Here is a 22,401-nt window from a genome sequence, read left to right as displayed (position 1 = left end):
TTAAAAGTTCCTGTCAAGTTGTTTAGACCCCCTCTTTTCAACAGACCAGCCACATAAAGTTAGCATTACCACTACAAAATCTAGCATTTCATAAAGCATATCTGTCAGATTCTTCTAAATGGCACAAAAGTAGTCCACATGGGATCAGACTAAGACTTTTTAATTGACATTGATGTGCTTCATAAAACATGTCCTTGAAAACATTTCTTTATATAAGAGGTATGATGAAAAAAGTTATTCCACGACAAACAGAATCAGCATGCCTTTATAAACTGGCTACAAGGTGGAGTGAGTCAATATAGTAATAGCAGCCCACAGGTTTCACCTGGCTAAAGATATAATTCCTCTCACTCTCAGGGATGGAAAGTGGGATTAGGGCAGTGTAAATCCCAACATTCAAGTATCTCCTACTGCCTAGACATAGCTAGATATGCAAAGACAGCAACAGGGTTAGTCTAGAAGCACATGTGCAGCCAGGCATCTAGATGTGGGGGTTCCTGCCATCTCCGTGTGAATCACAAGCAGGGCTCCAAAACTGGAATCTGGTCTCCATCACAGAGGAGCATGGATTTAATTAGTTCTTTCCGTCACTGTGAAAGACATGAATGAATTACAGTAACATCTTATGCTCTTAACTATTCCGTAGATGAATCCAAAATATATGCAATTACAGATCTAAATATAGTCCCTTACAATTAACAGAAATCAACTCCGCTAAGTAACTCAGGGAGGGAGGAAGACATTTAAAAACACACAAAAACCTGACTTCACTTAGTAACCGGACTTCACTTCTTCTGTATGGTAGTGTTATTTTACTTTGAAGAGAAGCTTTCCTCAAGAAGTTCCATAAATTTGTTATGAATAGTTGTATGCAAACATACCCTAGTTTGTGAAAGTAAAGTAAAAATTAAGTGAAAATAATGAATTTATTTGCTTCTCAAATTTGTTCATCCCATATCGTCTCTAAATGGCACTGTCCAACAAACAATTTTGTAACTGAAATCAAAGGTCTGGTTTGATTTAAAATTTTAAGCGTACTTAAGTGAAAGATGAGCAACCAAAAGCCAAAGAGAATAGCCATTTGCTCAAACATGCAGCAGCAGTGCAATAATCCATACAGTGTCTCGCCCCTTATCTAAATGGAGCACATTCAATGCCTGCAGGGTACTCCGTTCTCCCTTTCCAGCCTTGCTTTTTTTGTTTGTTTTCCGAGACTGACAGCAAGCATGACAACTCTGTGAATATTGTTGGGAATGTGGAACCTTAGTTTCCTCCAGAATGAAGTGAGAAAACAAAATCTTTTCACTCTAGCACATCAGGCAAGGGCAATCACATACTGACACAAACACAATCAGAACCAGGTGCAAGCCTTTTTTGCCACATCCATAAGAAATCAGTGCTTCCTCTAAGTTACATGTTTTTTACTATTAAGGAAACTATTGTCTTCCTGACTAAACAGGCCTAGACTTTTAAAAGCAAGATGGCAGACATCGTATCAAGCTGTAAGGTAAAGTGTAATTATGTCCAAAGCTATGTGAAATTGGAAGACCAGTACTGGATGTGAGAGCTCTTTCAAAGGCAAATTCTCCAAATGCATTCACTGCTCTTTAGAAAGACCCAGAACCAGTCAATGCCACAGCAAGCAGTGTTTGCTAACAACTTCCAGTGATAAGTATCAGGATATTTTAGAACTTGTTTTTACAGGTTACTCTGTCTCAATACTGATTTTAGGAGAATATTTTGATCAAATCCAAAATAGCAACACATAAAGAAGTGCTGAAAGGGAGAGGGATAATCCTGTCCTTAATGTTGCCATTGAAATACATGCTTTTGCACAGCCTAGAAGAGAGTATCCCACAGAGATTTCTACAGATGGCATGGGTGGGAAAGACAGTAGACATGAACTCCCAAGACCAGAAAAGGAGAACAGAAATATGAAACTAGTTAGACACAAAGTGCTGTCAAAAGCATAAAGCAAATAAATGGGGAAAAAAACCCAGGGGAAAATCCCCTCAATCTCCCTAATATTCATAGGAGTAGCAGGGATTACATGTAACAATAGCAGATTTTTTTTAAAAGGGTAGTATGTTTCAAGTTGCCAGCATGCTTTTAATTACGTTTAGAAAGTTAAAGTCTATTGCATGAACTAGACAAATTAAGTCATTCAAAATAATAACAGTTGCTGATTCGCTAACATTTTTAATCCTGCAATTTACAGGCTCAAATACATTTTTAACAATATCCCTTTAATACTCAAATACAATCACACTGGCAACTTCAGTGCACTGACTGATGTGACAGTTTAAAGTATTTCAAGGAAGATATTTGGGTCTCTTGAGTTTATATTTTAAAATTGTCAAAATACATATCCTCATAAAACAGAAGAAGAAATTAAAGCCTTGATGTACATTAAGACTGACCCAGACTGTCTTGAAACAAAAAGGAAATCCACAGATTTTTAAGGCCAGAGGGGACCGCTATGATTGCCACTCTAACTTCCTGCACAAAGGAGCCCATAAGATTTCACCCCCAAAACACCACAGCAAGTATTTTGAAACTGAATTACAGCTAAACAGCATAGAAACATCCTCAGTGTAAATCAACTAATTCAGGATTAAGACTTAAAATATGAAAAGACAGTCTTAATTTTCCTTCTGTAAACAGCTAGAGTACGCAAGCCTCACCAGTACATCAGGCTGACACGTTTACAGCACAGCAGGATGAATTATTAAGGGCTGGTACTCCTCCATACACGTTCCCATCTTTACTACACATAATTGTAAGTAATTACATGAATGACAATACGATTCATTAAAATATTTCAGTTTTGAAAATTCATTTCTACACTGTCATGTGCTAAAATACAATCACAAAATCCTATTTATTGCTTTTTGTATGAAAATAATTCTAGCAATCTGCATGTTTTTATCATTATTTACATAGTAAACGTTAACTCATAACTAATACTGAAGGGTTATTTCCTACAAGGAAAAGAATCCATAGTCATATCAACTATATCCCCATTTCTGTTGTGTAACATTCACTTTTTGCTCCTTCCCCCACGTTTTGGTATCATCAGATCCAGGGATATATCAGATCCAGGGACATCTGGAGAGATAAGCCGAATAGAAAGGGCTCACATGCCATTTATTCTACTAGCATATTCTGAAATTTTAAATCGGTGTCATATCTGCAAGGAACCAGAAATAACCTAAGGTCTACAAGTGTTTTCAGAGAAAGAATTTCCCCTCATATATTCTCCAATTCTTGTTTGAACACTGGAAACCACATTTTCCAAAGCTGCTTCTATACTTGCTGTAATCACAAACTTCAGGAGAGAAGGGGCAAAACGTAAGACCGATCATCTTTTCTTAAATGCTGCCATACTACAGTCATAAAGATAGTACTTTTACATCGTATTAAAGCATGGAAATCAAAGTTAGTTAGAATCACATTTTAAAAACCCACATTCAAATGGCCTTCAAAACACAACTCTTGATAACTTTTATTTAAAATTAGCCTTGAAACTTTATTCCTTAATTTATGCTGCTACTGACAGCTGATGTTTATCCACCAAACATGTAAAGAATAGATAATAGACTAAACCTATGATTTTAAAATTCATTAGTGTTTGTAAGAGAGGCTTCTCACAAAATTAGATGCCAAGCTTTTCTCTTGGTGTCTGTTCAAGATCTCTGATGGCTGATCTTTATAAAATAATTATTTGAGGCCAAATTTGACATGACAAGTCTTAAAACATGGCATAAAAATACTTCTAAAAATTATTATTGTAAGTGCACGGGTTTTGCTCCCATTTTCAGCGCAAAAGAAAAACAATTTCAATCCCCCATTAAAACACTTTTAATTTGAAATTGTAAGTACTAGAAATGAACAATCTAACAAAATGAAGATGCAATATGAGATATGAAGCTTGATAGCCCACCTTTCTTCTTGACTGGCATTCTTCTTCCTACTTCTGAATCTGGCTGCAAGCACTTATTTATAGGTATTAACGATGTACTGGTAGAACACTTTGCGAGGTCAGGAACTGGCTATCTATTGCAAAACACTTTTACAGTTCAGTTAGGAAATGCAGCTTCCATCTTCATTTCTATCAATACTTGCTGTTTTCTTGTACTGGACTTCCAATGCTTCCCACAAATAAGAAAAAAAAAGGGAAAAAAAGAAGCTTTTTGATTTTTTTTTTAAGAGATGTTTTCAATTTCCTTAAAATATATTTGAATCTATAAAAATACAAGAGAAAATGTTCCTTGGCAATATAAAACCTTATTATAACTCCTCTTCTGGCAGCAAAGTTTGAAAATTAAAAGATTTTATGTAATACAATTAAGGCACAGTCCATCTCTAGGCAGCTGTCTTAAAACTCCACCTGTACATGCTCAAAAACATATTATTTGCAGGACAAAAATGCCCAAATAATCCAAATAAGGAGGAAGACAAAAACAATCCAAAGTGACTCTTTTAACTTCTTTCACTTCTTGAATGAATCTCGCTAGCTATGTATTAGGTGACTACACAGCAGACTGAAAAGGTCCCTTTTTCCTCACCAGACAACAGCCTTCAAATATCACCCTCTTACCCAACAGAAGTCACTGGCCAGTCACTTTCATTTTTATTATCTGCAAGCCACCCAGCCTTACGGTCTTTAATGTCCCTCTGATCCTCCCATGTATTAAAAGAGAGGATTGAAAACGAGGAAAGCAATCCCTTGACCTGGAATTATTAAAGTGACAGTGCTGCTCACTGGGCACTTTGGCAAAGCAGATTGCTTTATACTGGAGTCATTTACTTCATGCCATTTCTTCCTCTGCACAGCAGCCACCTCGTGAAAGAGGAATAAGGAGAGTTAGGAGACGAGCTTCACAAAAGGTTCATTTTCAGAGATAATGAAGTATTAATGAAACGAAAAGCAAGCCATGGGATCAGTCCAGAGTTTCGCACTCGGAAGCGCAGCTGGTTGGCTTCAATACGAGCCTCTGTCTCCCTCCCTTTTTCTGGAAAAACAAAAAGAGACAAACAGAAACGGGATAGATTTTCCTCATCTAGCTCCTTAAGAAAAAGTATGAAAAAGGTGGACAAGCTCCAGACGCTCCCCTTCCCCGCACGAGGAGCTGCGATGCACGTTGACGGGGCTTTGCTTTGCATCGTCTTCTTTAGGAGAAGGAAACCGTTATTTGTGAGGGGGGGGCGGCTCTGTTTTGCTACCGTTAAAGATGTTCACAGTTGGGATCTGTTTGTCCCCGGTCCCCTCCAGGCAGGGACTCCACACCCCCACACACCCCCCCAGCTTCTCCCGGTCCAAAAGGGAACCGTCCGTCGCTTTCTGAAGCGGGACGAGGCAGAGAGGGCTGGCTCGCTCGGTGGAAGACTGGGATGAACTGGAGGAGCCGGGCTAGGTCTAGGGAAGAGGACGGCTTCCCCCGGGGGTTGCCGAGGGAGAGAGGCAGGAGCGGAGGGGGCTAAGGCGGGGACGGGACGGGGAGCACAAAGGAGCTGGTGGGGAGGGAAGGGAAGGGAAGGGAAGGGAAGGGAAGGGAAGGGAAGGGAAGGGAAGGGAAGGGAAGGGAAGGGAAGGGAAGGGAAGGGAAGGGAAGGGAAGGGAAGAAGGGGGCTGAGGGGGGGACGGGCGGGAAAGGGGCGCGGGCGCTGAGGGGAGGGGGCCGCAGGCGGCGCCCGGTGCGGGGGGCTGAGGCCTGGGCGAGGGGAGGGGGTTCAGCGGGTTACCCCGAGGACGGGGCCTCCCCCCATCGAAGGCTCCTCGCTCCGCTAGGGGGAGTCCCCGCGTCCCGGCCGCCGGCTGCAGGATCCCCGCTCAGCCCCGTCTCCATGGAGGAGCCGCCGCCGCCGCCGCCATCCGCCGCCCCTAGCAACCAGCACCGGGCCGGGCGCTGACCCGCCCGCCCAGCACGGCTGGCAGCCAATCGGAAGCCGCCGTGCTGGGCCGGCGGGGGGAACGCCCAATCAAAGGTGTCCTCTGAAGGGCTGGGTCATGTGAGCGGGTAAGATGGCGGCGCCCACATGGGGGGAGAGGGCGGGCGGGAGGTGGGAGGAGCCATGTTGTAGGCGGCGGGGGCCTTCCTGACGGGAGCGGCGCGGTAAGGGCGGGAGCGGCGGCGGGAGCGGGAGGGCCGTGGCCGTGGCCGTGGCCGTGTCCGGCGGGGACAGCGCAAGGTCGTGCAGGTCGGAGCCTGGCCCCGGCGGGAAGGCCGTGAGGGAGTGGGGGGGGGGGGGGTGCGCGGATATGAGTAAAAGCTCATGGGTTGAGGTAAGGACAGGGAGATCATTCACCAGTTACCATTACGGACAAAACAGACTAGACTTTGGGGAAATTAATTTAATTGATTGCCAATCAAACCAGAGTAGGGTAATGAGGAATAAGAACTAAATCTTAAAACACCTTCCCCCCCACCCCCACTTCTTCCCAGGCTCAACTTCACTCCCGAATTCTGCCCCCCCCCTCCCCCAAGCAGTGCAGGGTGATGGGGAATGGGGGTTGGGGTCAGTTCATCACACGTTGTCTCTGCCGCTCCTTCCTCCTCAGGGGGAGGACTCCTCACTCTTCCCCTGCTCCAGTGTGGGGTCCCTCCCACGGCAGACAGTCCTCCACGAACTGCTCCAGCGTGGGTCCCTTCCCCAGGCTGCAGTCCTTCAGGCACAGACTGCTCCAGCGTGGGTCCCCTGCAGGGTCACAAGTCCTGCCAGCAAACCTGCTCCAGCGTGGGCTCCTCTCTCTCTCCACAGGGCCACAGGTCCTGCCAGGAGCCTGCTCCAGCGCGGGCTTCCCATGGGGTCCCAGCCTCCTTCGGGCATCCCCCTGCTCCGGCGTGGGGTCCTCCCCGGGCTGCAGGTGGAGATCTGCTCCCCCGTGGACCTCCCTGGGCTGCAGGGGGACAGCCTGCCTCACCATGGTCTTCCCCACGGGCTGCAGGGGAATCTCTGCTCCGGCGCCTGGAGCATCTCCTCCCCTCCTTCTGCACTGACCTGGGGGTCTGCGGGGTTGTTGCTCTCACATCTTCTCACTCCTCTCTTCTGGCTGCTGCTGCACAATTTTTTTCCCCTTCTTGACTCTGTTCTCCCAGAGGCACTACCACTGTCACTGATGGGTTCGGCCTTGGCCGGCGGTGGGTCCGTCTTGTAGCAGGCTCTTGTCTGACATGGGGGCAGCTTCTGGCATCTTCTCGCGGAAGCCACCCTGCAGCCCCACTGTTACCAAAACCTTGCCACACAAACCCAATACAACTGCATGCTTTCTGACTTAATACATGTCTCTGACTAAGAGTACAATAAAAAAAAAAGTCCTTCTTTGTGGAATATAAAAGCAGAGTAGATATCTTCAAGATTGCTTTAAATCTTTACAAATTATGGATTTATTTGTTTTTTTCTTACTGTTCTATTTGACAGTTAAGTCAATTTAAATCTGGAGTATTGCCAAAAGCCATGTCCAGTTAGTGTCCTCCCTTGTTCTGCAGCCATTAGGGATCGTTGTGTTAGAAGGTGATCCAGCTGGAACAAACAAGTACACTGCCCATTGTTCCTCTGAGCAGTTTTCATCTCTGTGTTTCCTGATCCAAGCTGCTGTATGGCCCTAGGGTTGGAGGTGCTCAGGCAGGAGTATCTGCAGGGTGAGACTGTCCGTTTTCATCGCAGCGAGTACTTAAGTTGGCTTAGAGCAATTGTCAAACCACAGCGGCAACATCACTAAAGAAAGCAGTTTGTTAGGGTTCACGTAGTCATAAACATCATAGACATCTTTAGCTGGATTGTGCCCTTTGCATCTGAAAACTCTGCCATGAAAAACAGGAAATGCATTTGTGATTGCATAGTGCCAAAAGAGTCTAAATGTTTATTTGATACATACTGGGGCTGTGTAACTTTGATTATGTTTGTTTGTTCGTTCCTTATGATCCAGGACTTCAAGATGACAGGAAGAGAGTTTCTTGAACTAGATTCTCCGCAGCAAAGACTATATTTGGAAAGATTTAAGCGGATGGAAGTCATACAAAAGATGCTCAATGAGCTTCCTAAAGCAGATCAGTAAGTGCTGGTAAAATAAACGAAGATAAGTGAATCAAACATTTCAAGTCTTTTGGAGGCTTTTCTTTTCCCTTACTCTTGTATTACAAATCTTCCTTGCAGTTATAAAAATATTTAATTGTGAAGATGTTTATTATTGTCCAGAACAGAAAACTTGTTTCGCATTTTTTAAATATGGTTAGTTCACTGTTATCTCTGGTCCTGCTCAGCTGGTTTCTGGCATGTGCTCCCCAATGCTTAAGGTTCTGGGACAGCTGATCAGCCCTGACTGGCTCCGAGCATTCATACAGTGCTGTGCTAGGGCTAATAAATTTTCTAGGAAACTGAAATGTTGGCAAGAATAAGGCAGATACCTTTGTGGTTCTGCAGGAGTCATCTCATGTCCCGCAGGGCTGGCCTGGGACCAAAACTGAGGGAGCGTCAACCTGCTAGTTCCTGCATTCCATTCTGCACTGCTCCCCGTTTCAGGAAGGCGAGACTGTGGTATCCAGGTGGTGCTGGACGAGTCAGCCGGAGTCGTGCAGGCTCATCAGCAGGGTTCTGTGCAGCATAAAACCAGCTAAATGCCTTCTGGGCCTCACAAACAACCTTTCCGTGTTTTGTGATATTGCGTTTCACTGCAAAACCTTACTGAACCTGAGCTGGTTCTGTAAGGAGCTGTTTGCACATGCATATCATCTTGGATAAGCTCTGTATAAATAAGAGTAACAGAACCTTCTTTTTTTTTAATTTTTTTTTTTTAATTTTTTATTAGGACTAAATTGCTGGCTAAACCCCTGCCATTACAGTCAGTGGTGCAGCTTTCTGTAGGATCTGCTGCACTCACATTCAACTTGTAACACTTCTCCTTCCCTAGACAAGCTGGGGAGCTAAGGGGGAGGCAGGTTCCTCAGTGGTGAGGTGGTAACATCTTGATAAAAACTGTGGAACCTAGGCACTGCTGGGCCTTGGAAAGAAATAGCTGCTGGGGTGTGAGCCTTTATTTGAAACTGCCTTGGGAGGACTTAAAAGTTTGTATATCCAGAAGGGAGGTCAGTAATGGCTGGAAGGAAAGAGGAAGCATCCTATAGTCAGATTGAGAGAGTTCATGCTCACCAAAGTTCTTGGTTTTTGACACTAGGGAGCTAGTATTAAAACAAACAAAAAAAAAAAACCCTGAAACAAACAAAAAAAACCCCCAAACAACAGACAAAAAACCAAACCCAACCCTTCCATCCTCCCTTTCTTTCCTTTCATGCAGTGTAGCGGTTCTGTACATCAGTAAGCCTGAGTAGACTCTGATGGTTCTGGGTACATTAATGTGCTCTATGTTGGCTTCTCAAATAGGCTGCTAAATTTTAATCTACACCTATGTGTATGCACACATGCATTTCACTGCCTGTGATTTTAAACATACCAGTAGCATGAAATGGCTGGTTTGCAGAATCTGTACTCTGGGGAGAGTCTGTAAATGACATCTAGTATTGGGAGAATGGTGATTTGAAAAGCAAATAGGCCCATTTCTTCTTCAAACCACAAAAAAAGAAACATGGCTCCTAAATAAGGGTGAGAGATCTGACCACTGGAGTCCTTTTGCTGTATAGTATCAGAATTGAATTGTTAGTAGCTTATTTTCATGTTTGAAAATCTGATGCATACCAAGCTTGAAAGTGTTTTCCTGTTCAAAATGAGAAACAGTTGGTGTCATTGACGTCAGATGTTTTTAATGTTTTAGGTTTTGCAGAATTAGCACCTACATGTCTGAAGCCTTTTTTGTATGGTTTGTCAGTGCTTAGTGTTACTCTAAGCATTAAAATGTGGAAGAGTTTTAAATAGGTGGATTTTTAAAAAATCATATATTTTAATTGCTAAATGGTTTAGAGATTGTCACATTTGATAATTTTGCAAATAAATATGACATTGGCCAAGCATAAATTTTGTGACCGGTTAAGCATTTTATTTTCTTCAGGGCTTTAGTGGTAAATCCAACTTATGAAGCATTTTAAAAACACACTTTTAACATAATAATATTGGCACAGCCTCAGAATCGGGAGTGCCTTCCAGTTAATTGCTTTGCCTGGCAATAGTTGTCGTTCTGGGAATTTTAGATTTGTGGAAACCTAAAGCAAAAAGTTGTTTCCACTAATCAATCAGGTATGCCAGGTATAATGTTATAGGTAATGCACAACTTCCTTCTGCAAGCCAAATGAAATAAATCACAAACTGCTCATCAGGCTTGTAAAACTGGCACGCTTTTGCGTTCCCTGTCTTGCGTTACCTGCGGTGATGTAATGTACTCAAGTGGGAACTGTTTGTCAAGATACTAAATGCTGCCTATCTCTGACCAGACTTTGTTCTATTCTGCCTTCACCATATTACAGATTGCAACAGTAGCAGTTGCTCTAAACCATATGTTAAAAACATGGTAGATAACAGAATCCAGTCCCTCTGTTATCAAGGGAAAAATAGAAGTCCCAGTTCTGTAAACCAGCGTGTAACCTTTAACTAGCGTAACCTCCTAGCAAGGTAGGACCTTAAATTCACATTTTCCATGCACACAAGGAAGGCTTACAGCCCTTCAGCTTCCAGGATCAGTACAAATGATCTGCCAGCAGCTGCTGAGATCGTTATTGCAAGATCTCAGTTCCCATAGTTGTCCCACCTGATCTGTTCTGTAAGCTCTTATGTTGAAACTAAATCTATACTTTTGGGTAAGCAGGCTAGAAAGAAGGCTGATGACAGGAGCTAGCTGTGATTATTTAAATATATATATATAGTTTATATATATATATAGTTTTTTAATTTCTTTTGAGAAAACATACTGCTTAGAAACATGCTGATTAAGAGAGCAAATTTCATGAAGTTTCCATCAGCCATAATAAATAAAAAATTATGTAGAAAAGACTTCTCAGCCTTTCTGTCCCTTCATTCTTGAGGTGTGTGTAAACTCAGGCATATAGCAAAGGATGCTGTACGGGTTGCTTTTGAAAGTAGTTACTCTCCATTTTGCACCAGTGAGATTTACATCTCTTACCTCTTACTGTAGGATATTCAGAAGTGAATTGCAGCACTGAGTAAACCAAACTTTTCTACAGTTCTCAATTGCTGAAGCAACTTTCCTTCTTTCACAGGAACCTTTGTAATCATGGATCATACTTCCTTGGAGCAAATGCAAGCTTATGTGGCTTAGCAGCAAATAACTTCTTCAGGAACATCCTACATGTCAGAAGGGCTTCCTTAGTGTCTTCTCTGCCAATGGCTGTTATTCCGTTTCTTTCAACAGTAGCGGTTTATGAAGTATTTGTGCATAAGCCTTTATTTTCAGGTAAAAACCTCTTTATTCCTGGTTTTCCAAAGGGCTTTGATTTCTGGACACATTGTAACACTAGAGGAGTTTTTCCTCTCTGCAGAATGGAGGTCTCAAACTGTGGTGGTCTTGAAAAACCTCAGTTTGTAAAGCAGGGTTTGAAAAACAGATCATTTAATGCATTGGGCAGCAGTGAGTTCTTGAAGTTGAGTGGGAAAGCACATACATATGTGGATTTATATATCTTCATTAAAAAATTTGTTACGTGTCACTGAAGTTTAGCATTTTTCACCCAAAGTCACGTAAAAGTGACTGCAACAAAGCAGTTCAGTTTCCCCCATCCGTATGATTTTATTTGAAGGTCAACTTTAGAGTGGTAAATTCTTTGTGGGTTGGAATGAGGGTGATTTTTCTGCAAAAAGAAGAGTCCTGCTTTCAGAATTTCTTGCATACCGCTACAGCTTAGCCATTTCTGTCAAGCACCTGTTTCCATGTTGTCGCACGCAGCTTATAAATTGATGTGGTGGAGCTATGTGGATATTGACAGTGAAATACTGTTTGTCATGCAGGTGAGCTAAACTGTGAGGTCTGCGCTGTGGTCAGAGGAGGATTAATAGGGGCTGTCGTGGGTGGCCTCTATCCTGTTTTCCTGGCTCTCCCCATGAACGCGAGCCTTGTAGCCAGGTACGTCTTATTAACCTGCAATGAGTGGAATGTATTTGTTGGTCAAATCTTCAGTTCAAATTCTGTGGATTTTTAGTCTATGCACACCTGTCTTCTTGTAGGCTTTTAGTACATGGAAGGGAATTTACATTAAGGGCTTCTAATTACAAGGCACAGTTCCTAAGAGATACACCAAGCCTCCAAAGGGAAACAAGATCTGCAAAATGATACACTGTAAAGCACTTGTGTTTAGCTGGAACCTTACAAGCTACCCACGATGGGCCTGGGTACCTGAAATTGTGGCTGCTGTCCTGCCAAGCGCTGAAGATTGCTGCTTAGTGCCGTTTGGCGGGACGGCTGAGAGACCTTGCTGATCCTGGGCAGCGCCCAGCAGCCAAACTCCCTGGCAGGTGTAATTCTGTGGATTGGGTCAGAGCACAGCGAGGGGATGGCAACACGTCAGTATGCTCAGGATGATTTAGAGCATTTATCCGGAGAGCTCAGTACCACCAGGTGAATGTAACTTAGGGTAGGAAGGAGAGAATGAGTATCTACCTAAATATTTTTAATGACTTTAATGTTAAATCTTGACGCTTAAATTGGATGGAAAAAAAAAAAAAGTAAGTTTCTACCACTGTTTATGTTGTTTAGGTATTCTTCGTCTCCCTTGCCAGGGAAAGAGAATCTACTGCGCTTCTGGCTCACAACTTCTCAGCCTGTCTTTAGAAAGATGAGTTGGGGTGTACTTATACAGGTTCTGACTGGATTATATCTTGCCACTAAACATCACGGAATATATATCAAAGTACTGCAGCAGATGAACACTAGCAGGGATCCTGAAGAGTTACAAGCATGAAGTTAAAGCAACTTTTCAGTTGCCTTGGATAAGTAACCATAATAAACAAAGAAAGAAGTTGTTGCTTGCTGTCTTTTTTAAATAGAAAAACAAAGTTAAGACTCTGCACTGGCATTCTTTTCAGTTCTGAACTTAAATGCAAGTTAAATTTTTCATTATGTCCAGCTGAGTGCGTACACCTGAATACAAGCTTTATAAGGACAGGTGTCTGTCTTTGGAAAGGGGAGGGGAAGCATTTATATTGCCTGCTCTAAGGTGATGCTACATCTTTTAGAAGCTGTATAAATGAGTATTATTGAAAAAGCATTTTTTCTTCATAATACAAACCACAATGATTTAAAAAAAAAAGGGGGGGGGGGATGTCAAGGCAAGGGTTTTTTTAGAGATTCCCCAAAACCTGAGTATTTTTCTGAATTCTGCTAGCACAGAATTTCTGTCACAAGATGACCCCCTTTCGGCTGTTACGAGGGTCACTCTGTACACTGTAGAGAACACTTATTATCACAGAGCAGTCAGGAGTGATACTGCTGTCAGACTTCCCAGCATATAGATCAAGTGACCAAAAAAAAGCCGAGTCAGAACACACTTTGTCCTTGCAACCAGTTTGCCTTGAAATTAGATTTTTCCTGAAGCAAGGAACTGTGTTGAGAGGCCTCAGCTGGCTGGTGCTGTTACTGTGGTATCGCAGCTACCTCTGGTTTTTAAGATCAATGGTCTGGAGTAATGCATTTATGAGTCAGGCTTGTCTTCACATTGGCAACTGACTGTATATTCTAGAGCAATATAAACTGCTGATTTTCCTACTGCGTGAGATATCTGTAGGGTATTCCGCAGTTTGAGAACTAAATCAGGATTTTTTCTACAGAAGCAATCATCTCCATCTGATGTATGGTCTTAACTGTAAAACCTGTATGATTACTGGTCAACAATCGTGTACACTTCAATGAAATTCTAGTATCCCCTGAGATGCACATGGAAATACTTATTAATGAGAATTAAGAATTCAGCGTCGAGACCCTTAATTGGCTTGGTTTAAAACTTGTGCTCTAGCACTGCTGAAAAATGTGTTAAAGGAGTTTCATCGTGTTTGTTTATCTACTTTTTCCTAACAAATTTGTTGTTACAGCAGGAAAACCATGCACTCTATTTCTCTGTAACCAGGAGTAGCAGCCTGATTTGTACAGGGAAGCAGCAAAGACAGACTGCCTCCACAATGGTTGTTATGTAAATTGGTTTAGTTTTTCTTAATTCAAAGTATTGCTGTATCGTGTGGTGTTCTGATACTGGCCTGCATCAAAACAGAGAGCTGGGCCTTACCTTCATCACCCACACTTCAGAGATTCTCACGGAGCAAGTATTTTACAAGACAGTGAGTTATGGTATCTCCAGAAGTCATCAGACTTTAACCAACAGAACCACTTACCTGTGATAATAAAAAAAAAAATAAAGCCATTACTTTGCAATAGTATCTTTAAGAATGAAAATTAATGGCTCTGTGGTTATTGTGAGCATTTAACAAGATATAGTTAAGATATTGTAAACAGATCCTAGTGCTTTTTAAAGTGTGAGATTCAAAACCATCTTCCATTCCATGCACTATTTTCATTTTGGTATCAATTCAAGCGATAATCATTCTCAGAGTAATTAAAATGCATGCTCGGATACTTAGTGATCTGACTTGGACAACCCCCTTTTTTTTTAGACACTAATTTCTTAGGGTGAAAGGTGAAGATTGTATGTAACAAGAAAAAAAAATCACATTCCTCAATGTTTTTTAGTAAGTTGGAAACACTGATACTTGTTTCCGGCATTAACAGATGAACACAGAAATTGCAAATACATATTTTAAGTGTTCTGCATGGGTTGTGTCAAAGGTCAGCTATACACTCCTTAGGCAAGAAAAGTGTTATGTTTTTAAAAAAGGAAACTTTCCAGTTGTACGCTATGTACTTCTTAAAACAACTGGGGAAAAAAAAAAGTTCTCAAAAGTAGGTTAAAGAAAGACTGAAACTGCTTCAAAATTCAGCAGGACACCAGGATGCTGTCAGTCAGTTCTAGCATGCACGCGCGTGAAGGAGCGCCCTCACGGAAACCTGGAAATGCTCCTTCCGTTCTCCGTTTTGCGCGGGGGGTACAACATACCTCATGCAACTCTCAAGAAGTCAAAGGACGAGCTTTTACCAGTTCTTGGCCTCCTACCCACTGTAACAATCTCCTTGCAAACGCTGCCTCCCTACCGAAAATCTTCGCTAGAAGAAGTTTTAGTTGTATTCTTCCTTCTACCATTTTAGTAGAAACAAGCCAGTCGCAGACTACGTATCCCAGCAATAGCTTTTACTGCATTCTTAGAAGAATGCATGTGTCCAATATAAACCCGTAGAGATGGACTTCTGACTACTCAAGGTCTGAACTACTGCCAAAAGAATGCCGAGAGACTGGCTATAGATAAGAATCATCAAAATACTAAAAAAAGCACTGATTTTATCTTCTATATGTACCATTTTTGATGCTGAATTTCAATACGACCATCTATTCCACAGCCCTCGGCAAATTATAGCCTCATCTCCCTTGTACCCGCCCTAGTCCAGCTATCCTCCTGCTAATGAGCAAAGGCAGAATTATTTCTCCAAATCTGCATATCCCACTTAAACTGGGTGAAAAACTGTAGAATCAGCTACTGCCAACGTGCAATTTTACACAGGGCGTTCTTTAAACACAAAGCCCATTTGTGCAACCCCCATACCTAATATATCTCCTGAGACATTTACAGTCTAACTAATAGCATACACAACCCTATAAACGGAGTACTGTTGATTCTAGCAGAAAACCTGTTTAACTACAAGCTCTGGAGAACACAAGTTTTTAAAAATCAGTAAATTTACAAAAAGGCCTTTGTTTTTTGCAGAAGATCTCTGTGTTTCACAGGGAAAACCGACTACGGTTTTGACAAGTGGCATGAGAAATCTGATAATCTGCAAGTACCAAGAAATGCCAAGTGTTGGAATATGGTTCCCTACATTTACTTTGGTATCATCTCTCCAAGCAGCTAGAGACTGCAGAAGCACCGATTTGTTTTTTCCTCCCAGATGCTGCTAAGCTCTTCAGAGGAAAGAGAGAGAAGTTAATTTAGAATGCTACTAAAGAGTCACAGCACCAGACTCAAACTGTAAAGGACTAACAGGGAATTGAGCATGAAATTGTTTCTTATTTAACTGCTAAATAGTCTTCAAGCAGCTGTGGGGTGGAGAAATACTGGAAAACGAAGGTAGCGTAGCCATGCAGTTTAACACTGATGGCACTTGGTTCTGTGGTACGTACAGTTTAACAAACACAAACTTCAGTGCTGAACAGGGTATTTTCTACAACCGGCGGCGAAAAAGGCAGAGCATGCCAGTATGTTTTTAAATTTTTAAGCTATGGTTTTTGTGAAATGTTCCTTTTTATCAAGCTGCAGACTACTTTCACTAGAATGCCTGGATGCTAGAAAGCCAGCACGCTATTTTAAACTGCTCTCTACCAATAAAGCATTTAAGATTAACAGAAATCAAAGAGTACAGTACATGGCTCGCTCTGGAGCTTTAAAAATGTTTTGTCCTTTCAGCACCCTCAAACCTTTTTTTACACTCACTCCAGCGTTTTAGCGTGGAAATAACAATTTGATGAAAGATTATGGTTTAACAGCATATTATTAACCACTCGTCAAACTTCAGAACCTGAAAATGGGACAGAAAGGAGGAAGATGCCAATAGACAATGGAAGCATTTATGTAAGTATTCTACTCCTCCATGGTTTATTGATCAAACATGCCCACATTAATAAAATATTAAGAAAGAAAAACAACTGTAAAATACAAGGAGTGGTGATTCTCAGAAGTACAATCTTTGGTTCAAGGAATAATGCTTTCGTTTTGTCCTCACCACAAAATTAACCTGAAAGACAGAGGAGTAAGAACATTTCTCCTGCATACCCTAATCCATTTTATCTTGTTTTGCAACTGATGACCCCCACAGATAGCAGCAACAGCATTTTCCCCTTTCTGTTTTCCCATTTTGTGTAACAAACCACTAAATTAAAGCAAGGCATTAGTGAGAAGAAAAAGATGAAAAAACATTTGAGCCCATAAATTGAAAGATCAACAAGTCTGATTTTATTATGATATTGTATTCTTATCTGGATGGCACATAATTACAAAGAAACATTTACAATATATTTTCAAGTATTAAGTTATGTCATTTCAAGGCTTCCACTTCAAAAAGCTACATTAATAATACACCATACAGATAGTACAGTCGGTTAGAGTTTCAAATAACTTCCTCCCCTCTATTTGGTTTAAATAAGATTCAGTAGGCACTAGAAATGCCTGCAGCCACTTACTTTCTTGGGACTTGACCTTGTTCTTGTACCAGTATACATCATTTTGCATGTCAGAAAATCAGCTACTCTCAGACACAGCTCACAGGTAGTTTCATGACTAGAGCGATGTGCAGGTTCACAACAGAGACCAGAACTACGTCCCTGACCCCTACCATTTAGCAGTAATGCAAAAAGAAAGAATGCATATTTAAGTTAACTTAAAAAACACTTCTACACTGAAGTAACTGTAAAAATGCCATTGTAACATCTCATACTTGCTACATTAGTGTTTCTCGTTTCATCAAGCATGTTGAACTTCAAAACAAAGCATGTTCATGAAGTCTGAGCTAGGCAGATTGAGCCTAGGTTGAATCTAACTCAATTATTTCCATTTTGCGTATCAGTCAGTACGGGTCTTGATGGTTAACTCTGATTCCTGTGGCACTGGTATAACCCACCAATTACAGCAGGGTTACACAATTTAAGACTGAAACTTTGAACAGTCCTGTTGACGCCACCACAGAGGTGTAAGGTAACACATAGCCCACTAAGTCTCTTTTGTGCTGGCAATATACCCTGAACAGATGGAATTCTGCATACAGTGGAGTGAAACCTGTTTGATAGGACATTGTCTTTTAAAAAAACCATCTTGGATGACAGTAAATGATCCCAGCATTCAACCTTTTTTTTTTTTTTTAACCAAAGACAGCAAAAGCCCTGTTACCTCTTTATTCTCATTTCTTATACTACCTTTTAAAATAAAGCAGGAAATGTGGCCAGCAGCTGGTCCCGTCTCTTCTGCCCCAACACAGCTGAATCCACTTTAGCATAAAGAAAAACAAGGATGCTAAATACACATATACTTTATCACACAGTGATGTTTCACAAAGAAAAATCAAACTCCTTTTAAACTGATGAACACTTGATAGGGTCTAGCACCAATAAAGCAAATGACTGGGAGAAAACGCTTCACCTTCTACTTAGCCTTAAACATAACATTTAAGGCTTTAAGAAACAAGACTTCAGAAACACTAGATAGAATCTTTTTTTTAAAGAAGTTAATAAACGAAACTGTTTTAGGAAAGTCTATTCTTTGTGAAACCTCACTTTACATATTATCATTTTCACAATCCTTCTTCCCCCAACTGACATACATATAAACAACCTAAACATTATAATACAACTGAAAAAACAACCCACTCATCTTTTGTGATAGGGAGAAACACTGACTAGTACAAGAAAACACACGCTACTGTTTGTCAAACTATTTTTCCTCCTATCTCAGTTAATTATGGAGCATTTTTCAAATCATTAGCCTCCAAATACGTATTTGCTCATCTCCAAACTGTGCTTAATTATATAAAGTTATAGATTTCTGGATACTGTAAGAGGCTAAATTAAGAACTCTACAGTAAAATTAAGCACATGCATATACATGCAATATCTTTAAAATTTAAAGCTACTTTGAAGTAACACAGGAATTTCAGTGTGCATGGGCACAGAGATTTACTTATGGGAAGCTAAAGTAACGAGTTACTTCGATGCACTGCATTCATCAAACCACAATTCGCGTTAGAGGTCCATGCAAAAAAATGACTCCTCTATATTAGGATTCCACTGTACAGATATAACCAGTGTTCAGGTTCTGTTTAATCAGGCAAAACTCCGCATCATGAATGAGAGCAAGCCAGAGAAGGACTTTTTAAAGGTACGTGCATCCCTAACACTAGACAGTATTTTAAACCAACAGGTCAAAAATTCTTTTTTTTTTTTTTTTTCCCATTTAAAAAGCAATTTACTTACACTTTTGGGACAGTCCCCTATGATAAAAGGCTGTAAATGTCACATCCCCCTTATTAGCATAGTTTCCCTTTTCAGCTCATCAGATCCTTAGTTTAATAGAAAATTCCTATTTCAAACGGCACAAGCATTTATTTCTTAATTCAAAAGGTAGCTCATGTTTTGGCTACTGTGTGCATATTCATTTAAAAAAGGAAAAGAGGAAAACAGCTAATTAGAATGACGTGATCGTAATTTTCACTATTAGTTATCATCCAGAGCTAGAAACATTTTGGCAGAGTAGGCCAAGGACCAGAGAAATCATTTCCTGAACCAGTCATTACAAGAGACTGGCATAAGCAAAGCAAGCTGTCTGATACCGCATTATGGGAATATATTGATCCTTACCAGGTTGCGAGGTGGAAAACGACTGTTCTTTAACCCCTACACAACGGAGCCTGGCAGGGCAAGCACCTAAAAGAGAAACTGTCAGAGAGGTTTTAATAGTAATGTATAACTGAGATGCAGTACAATTTTATATGCATGCTTTCTTTTGCCGATCATTACTATTTTCTTAAGTCTGTCCAGTGACGATGTCTTAATGAAGTTTTTGGTTTGGTTTTCTAAGCAAGCATTTTCGGCTCCTCAGGATAAGCAGGCTAGACATTATCTGACTCAAGACCGGGCAGTCAGCGTTATCTTTACTGGCAACTGCGAAGTGGAACCGAGCACACCTTCATGCGTCAGGTCGGCATGATCTTTTTTCACCCAAGCGCTGCAAACGGGCTCTGGTGGCACCTCTGCGTGTATATGCGCGTGTCAGTCTGCACGATAATTATCGCACTGCTGTACACAGCTCTGCACGACTCTTAGGCCAGACAGGCTCAGACCACTACCGTCCACACGCCAGATTTACGCGACCTTTCACCAAGGCCACCGTCTGGCTCCCAACGTGCCGTTCGAGAGATTTTTTTTTTTTTTTTTTTTCCGTTACCCTGGCCACTTAAGCGCCAGGTTCCCCTCCTCCGCATCTCCCCCAATACCACCCCATCACCACTGTGTATTTATCCTTTTTTTTTCTCCGCACCATCGCCTGCTTCCTCCGCCACGACGCGAGGCCCCTAGGGGCGAGAACCCCACGAGTACTTGCAGCAGGTACTTGACCCTACATTTTGAAGGAGGCCGCCGCCCGCCGAGCACAGATGGAGCAGAACTCCACCGACACCTGATCCCGGTCCACGTGGAGGCAGATCCCGCCGGCGGCCGCCCACTCCTCCTCCGTCTCCGTCACCACCGCCGCCGCCGCCGCCTCCTCCAGGCCGGCAGGCCGGGAGCTGGGCAGGGCGTAGTCGTGGTCGCTGCTCTCGCCGGCGGGCTGGAGGTGGTGGTGATGGCGGCGGGGGCTGCCCGTGTCCCTGAAGAGGCTGGTGCCGAGCTGCAGCCCGCCGGCGCGGATCCCGGCTAGGCGGCTCAGGAGCTGCCCTAGAGCGCTCTGGTTAGCCAGCACGGCCCGCAGGTAGCTGCTCTCCCGCTCCAGCTCTCGCAGGCGCCGGCTCAGGCCGCGGTTGCGGTCCCGCAGCTGCCGGTTCTCGGCAGCCAGGCCCTGCAGGCGGCTCTCCAGCCCCAGCACGTACTGCTTCTTCTTCAGCCGGTTCAGCCGCGCCGCCGCCGCCGCCTTCAGCCGGCTCCCGGCCCCGCCGTTCCTCCGGCCGGGCGCCGCCGGCCTCTGGCCCTGGCCCGGCGGGGGCGGCGGCTCCGGTTCCCCACAGAAGCAGCCGCTCAGCTCCGCGTCCAGGTCCCAGTCCGGCCGGGCCGCCTCCAGCAGGTCTCCCAGCTCCAGCCCCGGGAACCAGTCCTCTTGCTCCCACACCTCCAGCGGGCCACCGGGCGCCTCCGGCTCCTTCTCTTGCCGCCGCGGCTCCGAGGCGCCCGCCTCCCGCCGCGGCGGCTGCTGTTGCTTGGGCCGCGCGGGGCCCGGATCCCCTTCCCCGCCGCCATCCCGCCCTCGCGGGGCCTGCCCCGCGCCGGCTAGCGGCCAGACGGCGCCCGAGGGGCTCGCTCCGCCGGAGGAGGCCGCCAGCAGCTGGGTGAGGCTGTGGCGCATGGCGGCGGCGGCGGCTGAGGGGCCCGGCGGGACGGGACGGGACGGGACGGAGCCTGAGGAGAGCGGCCAGCGGCTGCGGCCCGGCGCTCCCGCCGCGGTGCCTGTCGGGAAGCGGCACCGCGAGCACGGGGCTGGGGGGGGAGGCGGGGGGCGCCTCAGCCACTGCGCCCGCGCGCGGGAAAGCGGCGGCTGTGAGGGGGCGGTGAGTGTGTGTGTGGGGGGGTGAGAGTGTGTGAGGGGGGGTGAGTGTGTGTGAGGGGGCTGTGAGTGTGAGAGGGGCTCTGTGTGTGTGTGTGAGGGGGGCTGAGTGTGTGAGGGGTTGAGTGTGTGTGAGGAGGGCTGTGTGAGTGTGGGGGGGGGTTGTGTGTGAGGGGGGGTGAGTGTGTGTGAGGGGGTTGTGAGTGTGAGAGGGGCTCTGTGTGTGTGTGTGAGGAGGGCTGTGTGTGAGGGGCTGAGTGTGTGAGGAGGGCTGTGAGTGTGTGAGGGGCTGTGGGTATGAGGGGGCTGTGTGTGAGGGGGCTGTGTGTGAGGGGGCTGTGTGTGAGGGGTGAGGGGGGTGAGTGTGTGTGAGGTGGCTGTGTGTGAGGGGTGAGGGGGGTGAGTGTGTGAGGGGCTGTGAGTGTGGGGGGGGTGAGTGTGTGAGGAGGGCTGTGAGTGTGTGAGGGGGCTGTGTGTGTGTGTCTGTGTCTGTGTGTGAGGGGGTGAGTGTGTGTGAGGGTGAGTGTTGTGAGGGGGCGATGTCTCTCACCCACACACACCGCCGAGGGGAGGGAAGGGGAATGGCCCCCGGGGGCTGCAGTGTTTTGGGGGCCGGCTGTTCTGTCACGCAGCAGGTGGGTGGCCGCCAGCCCCGATTTAGACCGCTCAGGTACCTGGTTTTAGGCTCTCTGGCAGTCACCCGAGGGAAACGGGCACTCCTTGCTGCATTTTGACTAATTAAAACAGAGCAGCTGACTCAAGTCCTACCGTGTTCCTTCCTCTCAGACCGGGGGCCTAGTTTGTAGCCTGGGTCAGTTGGTGTTTACGCTGTAGATGCCTGCATTTAGATGAATTAAATGCGCATGCAGGGCGGGCGTGTCAGGGGGAAAAAGATGGTTGAAAAGTAGGAGGCTGTGGACCATAAAACAGGCGTGGAATGACGCTTGCAGGAGCCAGGATCAAAACGAAAGGCTGTGGTTCGTCGCGCAGCAGGTAGTGGAGCAATACTTCTCACCTGGCTTTGCGTGGGTTCAAGGAGAGCCCGGAGAAGTTCAGAAAACAAGTCTGTTGACAGCTACTACTTGCTTAGAAACCACATCTGGTTCA

The 22,401-nt window shown here is 44.2% G+C and overlaps 3 protein-coding genes across 22 annotated transcripts in view; 1 reads left to right on the top strand and 2 right to left on the bottom strand.

Moving 5' to 3' along the window:
• Window positions 1-5,886, bottom strand: part of DLG2 (discs large MAGUK scaffold protein 2) — a 1,027,713-nt gene extending 1,021,827 nt beyond the window's left edge. For 11 of the 14 annotated variants that reach the window (XM_052812309.1, XM_052812312.1, XM_052812315.1 and 8 more), the window contains exons 1-2: window positions 5,746-5,885; window positions 3,944-5,015 (exon numbers count right to left, since the gene is read on the bottom strand). In XM_052812309.1, coding sequence (XP_052668269.1) covers window positions 3,944-3,962 — 19 coding nt within the window. In that variant the 5' untranslated portion in view covers window positions 3,963-5,015; window positions 5,746-5,885. Of the gene's footprint in view, window positions 1-3,943; window positions 5,016-5,745 lie in introns of all 14 variants that reach the window. The other 3 variants (XM_052812305.1, XM_052812308.1, XM_052812306.1) reach the window with 2 other exon arrangements.
• Window positions 5,887-6,029: 143 nt separating this feature from the next.
• Window positions 6,030-12,923, top strand: LOC128153248 (transmembrane protein 126A-like). 3 transcript variants are annotated; one of them, XM_052812351.1, is made up of 5 exons: window positions 6,030-6,116; window positions 7,931-8,055; window positions 11,166-11,359; window positions 11,911-12,025; window positions 12,656-12,923. In XM_052812351.1, the coding sequence occupies exons 2-5, from the start codon at window positions 7,940-7,942 to the stop codon at window positions 12,858-12,860; spliced, it is 630 nt and encodes a 209-aa protein (XP_052668311.1). In that variant the 5' UTR covers window positions 6,030-6,116; window positions 7,931-7,939; the 3' UTR covers window positions 12,861-12,923. The 3 variants fall into 3 exon arrangements, with proteins under 3 accessions (XP_052668311.1, XP_052668312.1, XP_052668309.1); XM_052812352.1 differs by lacking the exon at window positions 6,030-6,116 and adding an exon at window positions 6,128-6,201; XM_052812349.1 differs by lacking the exon at window positions 6,030-6,116 and adding an exon at window positions 7,491-7,643.
• On the bottom strand, window positions 11,908-21,232 carry CREBZF (CREB/ATF bZIP transcription factor). 5 transcript variants are annotated; one of them, XM_052812345.1, is made up of 5 exons: window positions 20,162-21,229; window positions 19,401-19,478; window positions 17,964-18,034; window positions 14,178-14,283; window positions 11,908-12,040 (listed from the first exon to the last, which is right to left on the bottom strand). In XM_052812345.1, the coding sequence occupies exons 1-2, from the start codon at window positions 21,094-21,096 to the stop codon at window positions 19,430-19,432; spliced, it is 984 nt and encodes a 327-aa protein (XP_052668305.1). In that variant the 5' UTR covers window positions 21,097-21,229; the 3' UTR covers window positions 11,908-12,040; window positions 14,178-14,283; window positions 17,964-18,034; window positions 19,401-19,429. The 5 variants fall into 5 exon arrangements, with proteins under 5 accessions (XP_052668305.1, XP_052668304.1, XP_052668308.1 ...); XM_052812344.1 differs by having other exon boundaries at window positions 15,003-18,034; window positions 20,162-21,228; XM_052812348.1 differs by having other exon boundaries at window positions 15,003-18,034; window positions 20,080-21,225.
• Between the last annotated feature and the right edge of the window lie 1,169 nt (window positions 21,233-22,401).

This window comes from Harpia harpyja, chromosome 17 (assembly GCF_026419915.1).
Source record: "Harpia harpyja isolate bHarHar1 chromosome 17, bHarHar1 primary haplotype, whole genome shotgun sequence".
Taxonomy (NCBI): domain Eukaryota; kingdom Metazoa; phylum Chordata; class Aves; order Accipitriformes; family Accipitridae; genus Harpia; species Harpia harpyja.
Note: the sequence above shows the minus strand (reverse complement) of the source record. Positions and strands in the feature narration are given on the sequence as shown.

Excerpts from the sequence above, each read along its gene's own strand:
- LOC128153248 (XM_052812351.1), top strand. The coding sequence starts at position 7,940 with ATGACAGGAAGAGAGTTTCTTGAACTAGATTCTCCGCAGCAAAGACTA. Across the intron at positions 8,056-11,165 it reads GAGCTTCCTAAAGCAGATCA|GAACCTTTGTAATCATGGAT; the intron begins GTAAGTGCTGGT and ends CTTCTTTCACAG. Across the intron at positions 11,360-11,910 it reads GCATAAGCCTTTATTTTCAG|GTGAGCTAAACTGTGAGGTC; the intron begins GTAAAAACCTCT and ends TTTGTCATGCAG.
- CREBZF (XM_052812347.1), bottom strand. The coding sequence starts at position 21,096 with ATGCGCCACAGCCTCACCCAGCTGCTGGCGGCCTCCTCCGGCGGAGCG. Across the intron at positions 19,479-20,161 it reads GCGGCGGCCTCCTTCAAAAT|TTTCTCTTTTAGGTGCTTGC; the intron begins GTAGGGTCAAGT and ends CCTCTCTGACAG.